This window comes from Abramis brama, assembly GCF_963993115.1.
Source record: "Abramis brama genome assembly, chromosome: 25".
Taxonomy (NCBI): domain Eukaryota; kingdom Metazoa; phylum Chordata; class Actinopteri; order Cypriniformes; family Leuciscidae; genus Abramis; species Abramis brama.
Window position 1 is genome coordinate 18,037,175 of NC_139987.1, and position 13,895 is coordinate 18,051,069.

Consider the following 13,895-nt stretch of genomic DNA (forward strand, 5'->3'; position numbering starts at 1 on the left):
ACCCAAACATGCTAAAAAGGTTTAATTATATTCATGAATCCTGATCCATATCTCCCTGATACTTTATGCTAGAAACAAACTGAGCACACCTTTCAAAAGAGTGGAAGATAAGCTGTACATGTAATTAGAATGTAAGAGTTAACAATGCCTCTTGTATTAATTCATTGGGTGATTCCGGGGTGTTAAAGCAGAATTTGAGGTAGCATTGTTTTGACCCTCATTACAAGTTTCCAGCAGCTTGTTGACCGGGTTGTCCACCCAGGTTGTGATCCTCAGACATCATAGATTTCATTTTTATATGACAACCTTTTACAGCAGCCCATGTCTGCTTAACCCCCTTTGCCCCCTGGGTATAAGGCTAATTTTAAAACCAGGCCACAGACACAATTATAAGAAATAGGAAAACAAAAATGTTTAAGAATTTACAGTTTTGCCCCTGGTTTAACAGACAAGGCTTAAGCCTAGTCCCAGACTAAAATTAATGTTTGAGCTGTTTTAACTGAAAGCAACTTGCACTGACTGTTTTTTCTTAGGCATGTTTATAAAAGCTACTTAAATGCCCTAATTGAACTAAGGCCTAATCTTGGCTTAATCTAAGTCCTGTCTGTGAAACTGGGCCTTGCAATACTATTTATAACCTGCTTGCACTACATCACTAAACCACACTCTCGTCTGAACAGGAGGATTTGACTTCCTGCGAGAGTGGCAAGCGTCACCAGTGGCGGATTCTGGACTAAGCTCATCCTCCACCTCCTCCAGTGTGAGCCTGGGAGGAAGCATTGGGAACCTGCCACAAATTACAGCTGACCTGGAGGAGCTGGACGAGTCCTCCACAGATTCAGATGAGAAAACCAACAAACTCATTGAGTTCCTCACCACCAGGTATGTGGCAATTATAGATGTATAGCAGTTGTTTCAATATATGCGGATGAAAATAATTAAAACGCAAATCAGTCTTTTTCCCATTAAAAAGGAGGAGTCAGATGCTGATCTAGAATGCATAATGATAATCAGAATGACGACAAAAATGGATGGTGCATCAACGATCAAATATTACAAAGCTCACACATCCCCTAGTGGCCAAAGAACACTTTTTTTTTTTTTTATTGAAATATTAATTATTATATTTATTATTATTATTATTTAATATTATTCTAATTACTTGAATTAGTTTACTAAAATAATTATTTTCAATTTATTTTCATTATTTTACATTTGAAATTCTCACACATGCAATTTGATAAATATGTTATCCACATATTTTTTGCATTTTTTCTTCAGCAAAACTTTTGGGGATTTTCCAGGGTCAGTAAATCAGGCAGTTAGAGAGTAGTAGTTCATGTATTTGTGATTTTGGTGGTGGTGGTGGTACAGTGCATGGAGTACTGTCCTGTCCTTACTCAGGGCTTTTGGACCGCTTTGGTGCCACGAAGACATCACGCCGAAGAACCCCAACTCTAAGAGCGCAGAGCAGCTCACCAACTTCCTGCGGCATGTGGTCTCTGTGTTCAAGGAGTCCAAATCAGGTAATTACCAAATATTTTAGTGCATTTATGTTTCATATTGACAGAATTAAATATCTTATACATTACATTGGCACAGTGTTTGGTTGATAAGCGTCTTTGTCATGTGTCAGATTTCCACCTAGAGCATCAGCTGAGCGACGTTGCTTTGCAGACAGCCCTCTGCAGCTCCTCCCGCCATTACGCTGGACGCTCGTTCCAGATCTTCCGAGCCCTGAGACAGCCCCTCTCTGCCCACGCCGTGTCCGACCTGCTCTCACGCCTCGTGGAGGTTGTGGGGGAGCACGGGGATGAAGTACAGGTGTGTATCCATCAACCAGAGTGTTAAATAACATCTATACAATAAATGCATTTGGTCGAATATATCTCTTTGCTCTTACTTTTCAATCTCTTTGCTATAGTTTTTAATGTTATTTTGCTTTCCAGGGTTACGTCATGGAGATTTTACTTACTCTGGAGTCTGTTGTGGATAACTTAGCTGAATGTCTGAACAACAGTGAACTTATGGCAGCTTTGACAAGGTTAGAATTTCATGCTGTACTTTATGCTTTCCTACTAATTCAACCTAGTAAAAATATTTTATAACTACACTACCATTCAAAAGTTTGACTTTTGACAAAAAATAAGACTTTTGTTCAGTACATTCAGTTCATTCCTGCAATGTCTCTTCTACAAACAGAGATTCATCGCCAGACTTCCTGGTGAGCGGGAAGCTCAACCCAAACCGTAAGAGCACAGGGCAGCTGAACCTGCACCAAGAGACTAATGAGCGGAACAGGCACCAGCGCAGTTACTCCGTCCCCAAAAAGTTCGGCGAAAGCGGGGAAAACTCGTCCTCCAACCCTCCTCGCAGTGCCACTTTGGACCGCATCCAAGCCTGTACCCAACAGTGTCTCGCTCGATCGGCCCGAAGCACGTCCTCCAATTCCACCCGTGCCGACACAAGTGTCATCACCGACCCCTCCCACTCCAGTCACCCAGCAAACTTGCTCGCCACCATCTTCTGGGTGGCGGTGTCGCTCATGGAGTCGGACTTTGAATTTGAATACCAGATGTCATTGAGGCTGGTTCACAAACTGCTGGCTCGGGTTCCATTGGATCTGCAGGAGAACAGGGAGAGACTAGAGAAGCTCCAGGGTCAGCTGAGGTGGAGTGGCTTTTCCGGACTGCAACAGCTGCTCCTAAAGGGATTCACTTCTCCAGCTACAAATGATCTTACGCTTCAGTTGTTCTGTCAGCTTACGCCTGTTTCACGAGTGCCAGTGGTGGACACATCGCAGGCTATAGGTGGGTAGTAGAGAAGATACTTGTACTGGCACTTTCTTAAAACTTGTTTATATAATGTAGGTCTAATGTGGCTAAATGACTTGAAAGCAGTGGCAAACTGTATTTATGATTGCTTTTTACTCCTTATTGGTTTTAGACTTTGTCTGTGTCCAAACAATTAGTGTGTGTAAATGTTTTAAGTGTTAATAATAGGTTAATAATAATTAATAATAATAATTTGTATTAAAATCTTGTGACAGGGTTAAGACTATTATGAGTGTTATTGTTGAATATTGATTGTTTGTGATATTTAGCAAGTTTTCTGATCTTACACATAATTGTATGTTTTATTTTCTGTCTGTTCAGGTTTTCCTTTGAATGTGCTTTGTCTGCTGCCTCACTTGGTGCAACACTTCGGTAGCCCTACGCAGTTTTGTAAAGAAAGTGCTGAGAGGATCGCACAGGTCTGCCCCGCCTCCTTTTCTCTACACACTCCTACTATAAAACACACCCTTGACTTCATTAATATTTACACCTGAATGTGAAGACTCATTCTCAACACCTAATCCTGTATTATATCCCAACTCATAACTCTTTTGTTTTCTTGTAACAAGAAAACTATCACGTATTAAAATAAAATCTCAGCTAGTGTGCATATTTCTGGTGTCTTATTTTTGATTAACAAAGTGTCAGTCTGTTGTAGAATACATTCTGTGTATGTGATAAACAATTGGCCACCAAAAATAAAATATTAATAATATTACATCATATAAGTATAAAAATAATATGAGCTCCCAAATCCCAAATACATTCAATATGAATAGTGCATACTAATAATATTTATTTTTGAAACACAATTACACATGTATTTGACTGTTTATGGTGTGGTGTCTATTCTAGGTGTGTCTTGAGGAGAAAGACAAGAACACTAAACTATCTCACCTGGCTCATGTAATGACCCTGTATAAGACTCGTTCTTACACCAGAGACCCCTTCTCGTGGGTTAATGTGGTCTGTCGCTACCTGCACGAGGCTTTCTCTGACATCACGCTCAGTCTGGTGACATATATGGCTGAGGTGAGATGTCCTGACAGGCTTAACTATCCTCAAGTATAAAATTACAAAATGGCAGATATGGTGTTGCTTATGCAGTTTTAATACCAGCTGACCTCTCTTCATAGTTGCTTGATAAAGGATTACCCAGCATGCAACAGCCCCTGCTGCAGATCATCTACAGTCTGCTGAGCCACATGGATTTGGTTGGAATTCAGGTCAAACCTTTCAATGTAGAGGTGCTAAAGACCATTGAGAAATTTGTACAGGTGAGATCCTTTCTGCTAAACCACTTGAAGTAGGATTAATCTGGTAATTTGAAAGACTTTTGATCTGATTTGTCATACCAATATGTGTGTGTCCTCTATAGACAGTTCACTGGAAAGAAGCTCTGAACATTTTGAAGCTGGTCGTTTCCCGCTCAGCCAGCCTGTCCCTGCCGTCCTATGCCCATGGTGATCTAGCCCACCTGGAGGTTAGCCGTATGATGTGGGATGGCTCATCTAAAGCCCTGCCAGGAAAGACACTGGAATTCCATTTTGACATATCCGAGGTACTTTACATAGTGTGCACAATATATTTTGTCGTTCAGTTGTTGAAATGCATGGGTTTTTTTTTTTGTTTGCTGAAGGCACAAAAACCATTAATGCTTTACAAAATATCAGTTTTCAATGCAATTACACGCAACAGGTTCTCTGACTCATTCACCTCTTCAGGCGTGGCCATGTTGTTGTTTTTGAGCATGCATTTGTTATCAGATCCCATGAAGGACACAGCCCCTTTTCCTTTTGTTTTTGGTACATTTTAGGCTAAAGGGAAGTCGAGTTCTCAGCTTGCTTTCAGGTGGAGAAATGGGGATAATAATCAACGGAAGTTTGGAGAGATGTGTTTTGACTGCATTTGTGATTAATAACCTCTCAGATTAATGTGTTGGTGGATGTAATGAGGATTTCTGAGGGTTTCTTATGAAACCTAATGAATAGGTAGTGGTCTTTTAGGGCAACTTCTAGGGAAAGTGACAGCTTTTTATGTGAATTTTGTGAATGTGAATTCAAATAACATAAAGCAAAATTAAATGAAATTTAACATTATTATTGGACAACCCAATATTGTTTAAAATCTTGGGTTGTCCAATAATAATGTTAAATTTCATAGTCAGTTTCTGGTTATATTCATTTGCATTTAATCTGATCTAAAACAAGGAAGTCTATAATACCTGGAGAAAGCTATCTGTTTGCATTCCCATTCATGATTCCAGTTCCATTCAGGAACCACCAGAAGTACTGCTTTCTCCAGTTATAACAAAGACCTCCTTAGAGCCAACTTTGTGTATGATTTCCCTCTTGTGGCTTCATGTGCAACTACAGGAAACCCTCACAGTTCCTAGAATTGAGTTTTTGCCTCTTATCCACCCTGATGGAAGCAGTGATATCCTGTCCAGATGGAGTGGGTCCACACTGATAAGGAGTCCAGCAATTAGGCTGTTTTTCCACACATGCTTGTTTATCTTCAGGAAGGCTGTGACTCACGGGTAGTGTGAGTCTATGAGTGTCCGTGCTCAGGACCTGTTGTTGTGCTGGTGTGCTTATGTTTTTGTAGGGGGTTACATATCTATGTTCAACTTTTATTGTAATATATGTTTGTTTAATGACATGTGTTTTTATTCTTGTGTTTGTGTCCAGACACCGGTTATTGGCCGCAGATATGATGACCTGCAGGGATCTGGAGGAAGAGATGGGAAAGCCCGTGTGATCGCAGTGACCCGTAGCACATCCTCTACCTCTTCAGGGTCCAACTCAAACACCGTCCTGGTGCCAGTCAGTTGGAAACGGCCACAATCATCACAGGTGACTAGCATTTCATGCTGTTCATGTCTGTCATGGTATGAAGGAGGGGAACTTTTATTTCTTTGGGCTGTTCTGAACATCGTCTTTTAATGTTTACCTGTGATACTATGAAAATCTTGATGATTCTATCAGTCTGCTTTTTCAGCTGGTAATTTCCTTTTGTTTCTCAGAAGCGAACGAGAGAGAAGCTGGTGAACGTTCTGTCACTCTGCGGACAGGAAGTTGGCCTCACCAAGAACCCGTCTGTGAGTCCCCACTGTCATTCCTGGGAAGACACTGTATGTAGACAACCATACTTTTTTTTTATTATGAGGAAAGATAATAACTTATCACTTTGGTCTTATAGAATGCAGGAATAATAGATTACATCTGTGTTTATTTCATATTAATTAAAGCCCTAATTATCATGCATCTATTGCTATAACAAATTAAGTATAAGCCTATAAGACTTATAAGGCATCTTAGTAATGGGACCATTGCATACTCTACGCTGACTCCACTGTCATGTTTATTTGCCTCAGGTGATCTTCTCATCCTGTGGTGATCTGGACCTCATGGAGCATCAGCCCAGTCAGGTGTCCTCTGAGGATGGGACCCGGGAGGACACCCTGGATGATACCACCTCAGAGCAGCAGTTCAGAGTCTTCAGAGACTTTGACTTCCTAGACGTAGAGCTGGAAGATGGAGAGGTCAGTAGAAAACCTGGTATCATTTATTTATGTTATTAATGTATTATTATTTACATTCAAATATGTTTGATTTAAAAATATACACTACAATTGAAAAGTTTTGGGTTTTTTTTTTACTTTGATTTGGATTAAATTGAATTCAGAAAATTCTGAATGTCAGAAAAGACATTTATAACATTAAAAAATATTTATATTTCAAATAAATGCTGTTCTTTTGAATTTTGTATTCATCAAAGAATCCTGGCAAAAATGGCTTTACGGTTATATATTAAGCAGAACAACTGTTTTCATCTGATATTAATAAGAAATATTTTCAGCACCAAATCAGCATATTAGAATGATTTCTGAAGGATCATGTGACACAGAAGACTAGAGTAATGATGCTGACAATTCAGCTTTGCCATCACAGGAATAAATAACATTTTAAAATATATTGAAACAAACAATTTTTTATTATTATTGTTATAATATTTCACAATATTACTATTTTACTGTGAGCAGAAGAGACTTATGTCAAAAACATTTAAAAAATCTTACCAACCTCAAACGTTTGAACGGTGTAGTGTGTATATATTTTAGCTATACAGATATAGACATAATAAATGACTTTTATGAGGAACTCAAAAGATGTTGATTTCAGAGTTACAATTCCCGTCCCTACTAACAAAAACCCAGTTCCTTTCAACTTTATTTCCTTATTCCTTCAGTTATTTCTTTCATGTTCTCTCTGGATAATGAGTTAACTCTTTTGCTCTGATAAGAGACTGCCTAACTAATGTGCCCATTGCTTTTCCTCTGGACATTCTCACTGTGTAGCTAACACTTTCTCTCTTTCTCTCCTGTGCTGCCATAGGAGCTGCAGGTAAGAACAGCTGTGTTAGCATGTGACATAGAGAATGGCAGATATCTTGTTTCCATTCCTGCTCAGAATCACTGAGAATTATATGTGTCAGTCATGTAGACTCTCATCTATCAGGCTGCTGTTGCTAAAGAGATTAGATAAAGAATGTGTTCAATTCATGGATGTCATATTACATACTATAGAAATTCATGTTAGAAGCATCTCATTTCAATATTTTTTTGTTTTGTTTCATTCATATTAAATCATTCCTCACTACTTGTTTTTGTTTTGTGAGAAAACTATTAAAATTCAGATTGTTTCAAATGCTTATTGGAGAAAACTGCTGGTCTAAAATCCATAAAATCAGGATTTTCTGTTTTGTTCGGCTTTGTTTCCCCTAGACTACAAAGAAGATAACTAGTATTTCTTTTTTTCATTTGCAAAGTCAGATATCTTAGAGGCAGATATTGTATTTCAGATATTGTTTCATATTTCAGATATTGTTCTACTTTATTTACTGTATGTTTGCACGTGTTCTTCATTTTTGCATGATTGATTAGAAGTGTGTTGTGTCTACTTCCTGGGCCCTAAGAGGGCCAGAGTGGTGCACACCCAACATCAGCTCATGCTAGGAAGAATAGCTGCTGAATCAGTGCTGTGTGTATGTTTTAATAGGGCGAGAGTATGGATAACTTTAACTGGGGAGTGCGCCGACGCTCTCTGGACAGCACAGACCTGACTGAGCTCCTGGAGGAGAGCCAGCACTCTGACATCACCCCCTGCATCGGCCTACACGACCCCCAGCAAGACTCTGATGACTCCTCTGAGGAAGAGTCCAATTCCACCAGCCAAAGCCTCTCCCACTCTCAACTAGTATGTGCTATCTATCTATCTATCTATCTATCTATCTATCTATCTATCTATCTATCTATCTGTCTCTGTCTGTCTATCTGTCTATCTAATGTTCAATCTATCTATCTATCTATCTATCTATCTATCTATCTATATCGATCTATCGTTCTATAGTTCTATCTTTCATTCTATCTATCTATTCTAATAATACTATCTGTCTGTCTGTCTGTCTGTCTATGATACTACCTAGTGTTTGTCTTATTGTTTGTTTGTTTTAGCCTAATGGTATTTTTCTAAAGCTGGGCATTTTCTGATTTCAGACCATGAACCTCTCCCCCTCAGAGGACACCAATCATACAGACTCTCTGTCCACTTCCTATGACACCACATCAGCTGACCCAAATTCCCTTAATGCTGCAACACCTTGCTTGGGAACATCGCTTCCAGATGACCACATCATGCCGCGTGTATGTTTCAAATTACATTTAGTCCATTAAAGCTTCTTCAACGTGCCCAAATAGCACCAAACCTTGAAGCTAGATGTGTTGACATCTGCTTCAACATGCTGTTTGAAACTATTGCTGGCATGTTTGTGAGACTTAATTACTGACTAATTTAGATTTACTAAGAACATAAACTTTGAGGAGAGAAGATCAATAATGATCTTCTCACATCTTCACAGGTTTTACCAGAAGACGAGGAGTCAAATGTCCAAGAGGACGACCTGCCATTCGGTGTGAATGAGCTGCCAGTGAGGTTTGACTGCGGCTCTAGCACGAATCTGGACCTTCCTGCAGAACAAAACCGTGCTGGAATCAACCAAAACCCAAACTCCCTGCCCAGGTTAATACTGATACACTTCACTATAGTTTTAAAGCATTAGACTACTGCTAACTGGAATGGTTATTTAAGGGTAACATCCTTTCTTCTGGTTTCCATAGCTACCATTTTGGGGAGGACCGAGATGATCTGGATGAGCTGGGCTTTCCTCCTCCACCCTCCCCATTTTTCTCTGCCATCTTGGCAGCATTTCAGCCCACAGTGTGTGACGATGCCGAAGAAGCCTGGCGGAGTCACATTAACCAGCTGTTGTGTGATACAGATGGGTCTTGTGCCGTCTACACCTTCCACATTTTCTCTTCAATGTTTCAGGTAACGTCACCCTTATATGTACAAAAAGCAGTCCTGTTTGAAAATATGTTCATAATTGCTAAATCTGTGTTTCCCACATGATTTTGTAAGACTGGGGGGGTGGACCTCTGTCCTTATTTCGTGGTTCATGATATAGTATCTCAGTTCATATTATATTCACACTGGTGTTATAGGAAGCCAAACTATTAGGATATAGTAATAATAATAATGCCTTTATATTATCATTATTGTCATACCAACAAAAGTAATACTGTATATTACTATTGCAATACAACTGCACTGTAAAATAATTGTAAATTAGAAGTAATTTTTCGCAATAAGTATATTATTTTACTTTACTGTAGAAAAATGACAATACTTTTGTCTTCATTTTTCACTTGCAAGAGTTAAACCCTCAAGCTTTTATTTTGGCGGAAAACACAATCGTACAGACCTTTTATGTTATCATGAGAAGTGTAAAAATATAGGCGGGACAGATTAGATTGTGACAGGGCACCAGAATCTACATAATTAACTGGAAACACTGGTTAATTAGAAGCCCATAAGTATTTATAACAATTAGCATTGTTAAAATTCATTTTTGTCTCTACAGAACATCCAAAATAAGTTCTGCTCCCTAACCAGCGATGCTGCCTGTTACCTTGGAGACGGCCTGAGGGGAATTGGGTCAAAATTTGTGCGATCATCAGAGATGTTGGCCTTATGCTCAGACTGTCCCACGCTGTATGTGGACGCAGAAACGGTCAGTGAATATTCCTCCCCAGCCATGCTTCAGGGACCTCTCCTAACAAATTATTGAGAATCATTTTGTATATAAACTTTTAAATTGCAAGTCAGAAAGTATTTTTTGTCATTTATGTCATCTGTCCTCTTGTAGATTGTTTCATATGGGCTTCTAGAAAAGATGAAGTTCAGTGTTCTTGAGCTTCAGGAGTATCTGGACACATATAACACCCGGGAGGAAGCCGCTGTCTCAGTAAGTCATTCTAACCTGTCAGGCTGCTCATACAGGACCACTGGAAGCTGCTACATTGAATTGAGTTGCTGAAATAGTTTATGCTACGATTGTGAATGAGACTTTGAATCATGCGACTTAAAGAGTAGAGGTTTGCCAATACTTCTCTAAGTGATCAGACTTGATGGATTATGAACCAGGCAAAAAAATCCCATCCCATCAATTTACATTTACTTAAACTCACGCAGAACTGCTTGGCAGCTGTAACACCCGAGCATCATGGTGTTGGGTTTTGCGCAAAACTACTTATGTTTAAATTGTGAGACAGCTGTTTTGAATTTAGTCAAGCACATCCACTTTCTCCTCTTTCAACAGTGGTTGCAGAACTGCAGGTCCACATTTCCGAAGTATCCCGATGATGGTGTGATCACCTGTCAGCCTGGAGACTCTGAGGAGAAGGTGAAAGCTGCTGTTTTCTCATTTCTTCTTATTATCAATAATTAATATTTTTGTGGAAACCATGATGCATTTTTTTTCTGGATTCTTTGATGTATAGAAAGTTCAAAAGTCTTTTGTAACATTATAAATGTCACTTTTGGTCAATTGAATGCAACCTTGCTAAATAGAAACATTCATTTCTTTTAAAAATCTTACTGACCCCAAACTTTTAAATGGTATTGTATGCAATGCATTATTTCCTCACTACTCTTCTTGTCACTCGGTGCGCCTTCTTCTTGTCATCCTCTGCATGATTTATATGGGTTGGGTTGAATGCGACAGGCACTAATCTTCTAATTATGTGGATGGGATTTCTGAGCACAGTGGCACATATTCAGTCTCACAGATTGCATGCTGGGTATTAATGCTGTCTGTTTCTCCCTTCTCAACTCTTTCCTGTTTTATGACATGCTTGCTCTACAGCAAATGGAAACTCTGGCTGTAAGTTTGAAACTAAGAACAGTTCTCTTTCTTGTTCATCTGTTAGAGTGAGTGATCTGTGTTTACAGCTTTATAGTTTAGCACATGCATTCAGTTCAGTTAGGGTTAGGTCAGCGAGTGTGTTTACATGCATGATATTACCCAAACTTATGCTTAGTAAGCATACTTTTAAGATCATATAGTAAAATGTTTTTGAAGACTGTAGAAGTAATGAATCATTTAAAAATGTAAACATGGTTTTCATAAAACAAGTAATTTTTTTTATTGTTATGAGCATTTTTTGTGCATATAAACACACTCAGTGATGGAAGTTTGAGTTGTGTATTTATTTTTTGTGGCTTTTCATATGTGTGATTTCCTTATTATATCATGTTACTAATGTATTCGTATCGTCCACAGCAATTGGAGTTGTGTCAGCGCCTGTACAAACTTCACTTCCAGCTCCTCCTGCTGTTTCAGTCCTATTGTAAACTTATAGGACAAGTGAACACCATCAGCTCTGTGCCAGAGGTACACAATGCACCTATGACCCCACCGAGACACCTCATGGTCATGATCCGATTGATTTTATTCGAACCTTACCCTTAATCATGTGCTTTCAATCTGTAGCTTTGGAACATGTCTCGGGAATTGAGCGATCTGAAGAATTGCCTTCGGCTAGCTGAAGCCTCATTGGCTGGTGATCTAGTGGACCGGCAAAGGCACGGCTCCCAGCCCATCTTCCCCAGCTCAGAGGCAGCTGTACAGGCCATCCTGGAGTGCTTGAACAACAACGAGTTCTCTATGGCCATCCGCTACACTCAAGAGTGCAGGTGAGCTATGACACCACTAGGGAGAGACAAAACTCTGTTAATTAGGTGGTAAAGACAACAATGAGGAAATAAAATGAAAATGTATTTGGTTTAAGTTAGTTTTCCCCACTCAAGTTAGTTTATTTCGGTTAATGAAAATGTTTTAATTTTCTTTAACAATAATACTGGTGTTTAATAGCATGTTAGTTTTTACTGTGGTCTTGAAATTGGAATTGAGTAGCTTGACATTTTAATGGTATCAAAATGCTATTACTGTTATATAACTCTCTTCTCATTTTTAGACGAATGTGGCCAAATGACATTTTCGGCGGTGGCTCAGAGGACGAGATCCAGACTCTCCTCAACGTCTACTTCCGGCACCAGACTCTGGGCCAAACTGGCACCTTTGCACTGGTCGGCTCGAACAAGGACATGTCCGAGGTCTGCACAAAGATCATGGAGCTCAACGGAGAGATCCGGGACATGATCCGTCGCGCCCAGGGGTACCAGGTGTTCTCATCCAGCCTCCTCGACTCCAGCGTGTCCGGTTTGAGTCTCTGACAGGAAGCCTGCGGCACCCCAGACCAGCCCTGGCCTGGACCCCCCGACCACTGGATCCCTCCATAGTCACCCAACCTCTCCTGCACCAGCCCTCATCCCATGATCCTCCACTCCTGCCACCCGCTCCAGGCCAGATCCAGTGTGACGTTTGGGAGTGCTGCCACCCTTTTGAGGGTTTAACACATAAAATTGTGCCCTTCTTAGGGAAACTTGCACGAGCATCCTTGACCGTACTAAATAGGAAGGGGCTCCTGAGAGTGAGCGTGTCCTCGGGTCCTCAAAAGTGCAGCAATAATGGAGAAACTGAGCTGCTCCTGCGAGATTCCTTGGATTGAGTCACTAAAACGCATCTTTTAATTATTGCACTATGTTGACGTTTCATGTCGTAAATCATGAGGAGAAAAATATATCCTGTTTGCTACTGAGAAATGCTGCCTTTTTGGAAAGGAAGCACCTGAGTGAGAACTTCTGCTTGGTTTGTTTGTTAACATGGGGAATGTGCAATGATGGATCATTGAAACGGATGCCTTTCTACTGTAACTGTTCAAGATTGTCTTTAAAAGCGAACAGGACACGCCGCACAAATGAAGGAGGGACAAAGGATACTATCTGTATGTCGTTGGTCATCGTCATGATACTTGTAACTGTTTAAAGCTGAGAGCTTGTGTCTTTGTGAACCGGTCCATCACTTGCGTACCGCTAAATATCAGCCTCCGCACCTGCACAAAGACACGCAAACATGCTGACATTCAGCGATTTGTTCAACTGATAAGCTACGGCTAAACCTGATTCTACTTCAAGTGCTGATAAGTGATTGTTTGGCTGTTTTTCCAATCGACATCCTGCGCTACGCCAAACACAGGCTCACCTTTAGGGTAAATTTGTATTTAAGAAATCAGTGTGTTGAACGTAGTTTTTGAAATTGTTCTTTGTCGGTTCAAGTTGCCAAGCATGCATCATTGTACTTTCGAGTTGTATTTATTAAAAGTGTATTTTATTAAAACGTTATTTGTATAAAGTGGAAAAGGGAGGCATCACATGAAGATTAGTTTTTCTCTAGTGCATGCCTAGACAGATTGCACATTGTAAAGCTTCTTTGAGAAAATGGTTTCTTTTCGTTCACTATGTAAATACTTAAAGCTTTTGTGAAATAAATTGTGCTTTCTTCATGTTGAGATTCGTCAGTTTGTTGTTCATTTCAATAAGAAATGAGGAAGTTCTGGTGTTTAAAGGATAGTGATTTTGCACAGTCTACACATTAAAGCAAAGACATGCATTTCAGTGACACTTAATCTTAGGGTTTTATGCATGCATAATCTTGAGCAAAATAATATTCCATTATGCATTACCATAATTAAATTGTGGATCAAGATCTTAATTTCCATACAGTGATAATGGCGTTTTGGACCCCATTGACTTTCATTGC

General features: G+C 39.7%; 1 protein-coding gene across 7 annotated transcripts in view; it reads left to right on the forward strand.

Moving 5' to 3' along the window:
- Positions 1 to 13,642, forward strand: part of fryb (furry homolog b) — a 64,654-nt gene extending 51,012 nt beyond the window's left edge. For 4 of the 7 annotated variants that reach the window (XM_084103708.1, XM_084103703.1, XM_084103705.1 and 1 more), the window contains exons 40-62: positions 681 to 882; positions 1,375 to 1,526; positions 1,637 to 1,824; positions 1,950 to 2,044; positions 2,203 to 2,810; positions 3,156 to 3,253; positions 3,690 to 3,866; positions 3,971 to 4,111; positions 4,213 to 4,395; positions 5,525 to 5,689; positions 5,860 to 5,934; positions 6,211 to 6,378; positions 7,895 to 8,092; positions 8,392 to 8,538; positions 8,754 to 8,914; positions 9,013 to 9,223; positions 9,816 to 9,965; positions 10,101 to 10,199; positions 10,554 to 10,637; positions 11,100 to 11,117; positions 11,517 to 11,627; positions 11,727 to 11,929; positions 12,211 to 13,642. In XM_084103708.1, coding sequence (XP_083959834.1) covers positions 681 to 882; positions 1,375 to 1,526; positions 1,637 to 1,824; positions 1,950 to 2,044; positions 2,203 to 2,810; positions 3,156 to 3,253; positions 3,690 to 3,866; positions 3,971 to 4,111; positions 4,213 to 4,395; positions 5,525 to 5,689; positions 5,860 to 5,934; positions 6,211 to 6,378; positions 7,895 to 8,092; positions 8,392 to 8,538; positions 8,754 to 8,914; positions 9,013 to 9,223; positions 9,816 to 9,965; positions 10,101 to 10,199; positions 10,554 to 10,637; positions 11,100 to 11,117; positions 11,517 to 11,627; positions 11,727 to 11,929; positions 12,211 to 12,469 — 3,893 coding nt within the window. In that variant the 3' untranslated portion in view covers positions 12,470 to 13,642. The remainder of the gene's footprint in view (positions 1 to 680; positions 883 to 1,374; positions 1,527 to 1,636; positions 1,825 to 1,949; positions 2,045 to 2,202; positions 2,811 to 3,155; positions 3,254 to 3,689; positions 3,867 to 3,970; positions 4,112 to 4,212; positions 4,396 to 5,524; positions 5,690 to 5,859; positions 5,935 to 6,210; positions 6,379 to 7,894; positions 8,093 to 8,391; positions 8,539 to 8,753; positions 8,915 to 9,012; positions 9,224 to 9,815; positions 9,966 to 10,100; positions 10,200 to 10,553; positions 10,638 to 11,099; positions 11,118 to 11,516; positions 11,628 to 11,726; positions 11,930 to 12,210) is intronic. The other 3 variants (XM_084103707.1, XM_084103704.1, XM_084103709.1) reach the window with 3 other exon arrangements.
- The last annotated feature ends 253 nt before the right edge of the window (positions 13,643 to 13,895 follow it).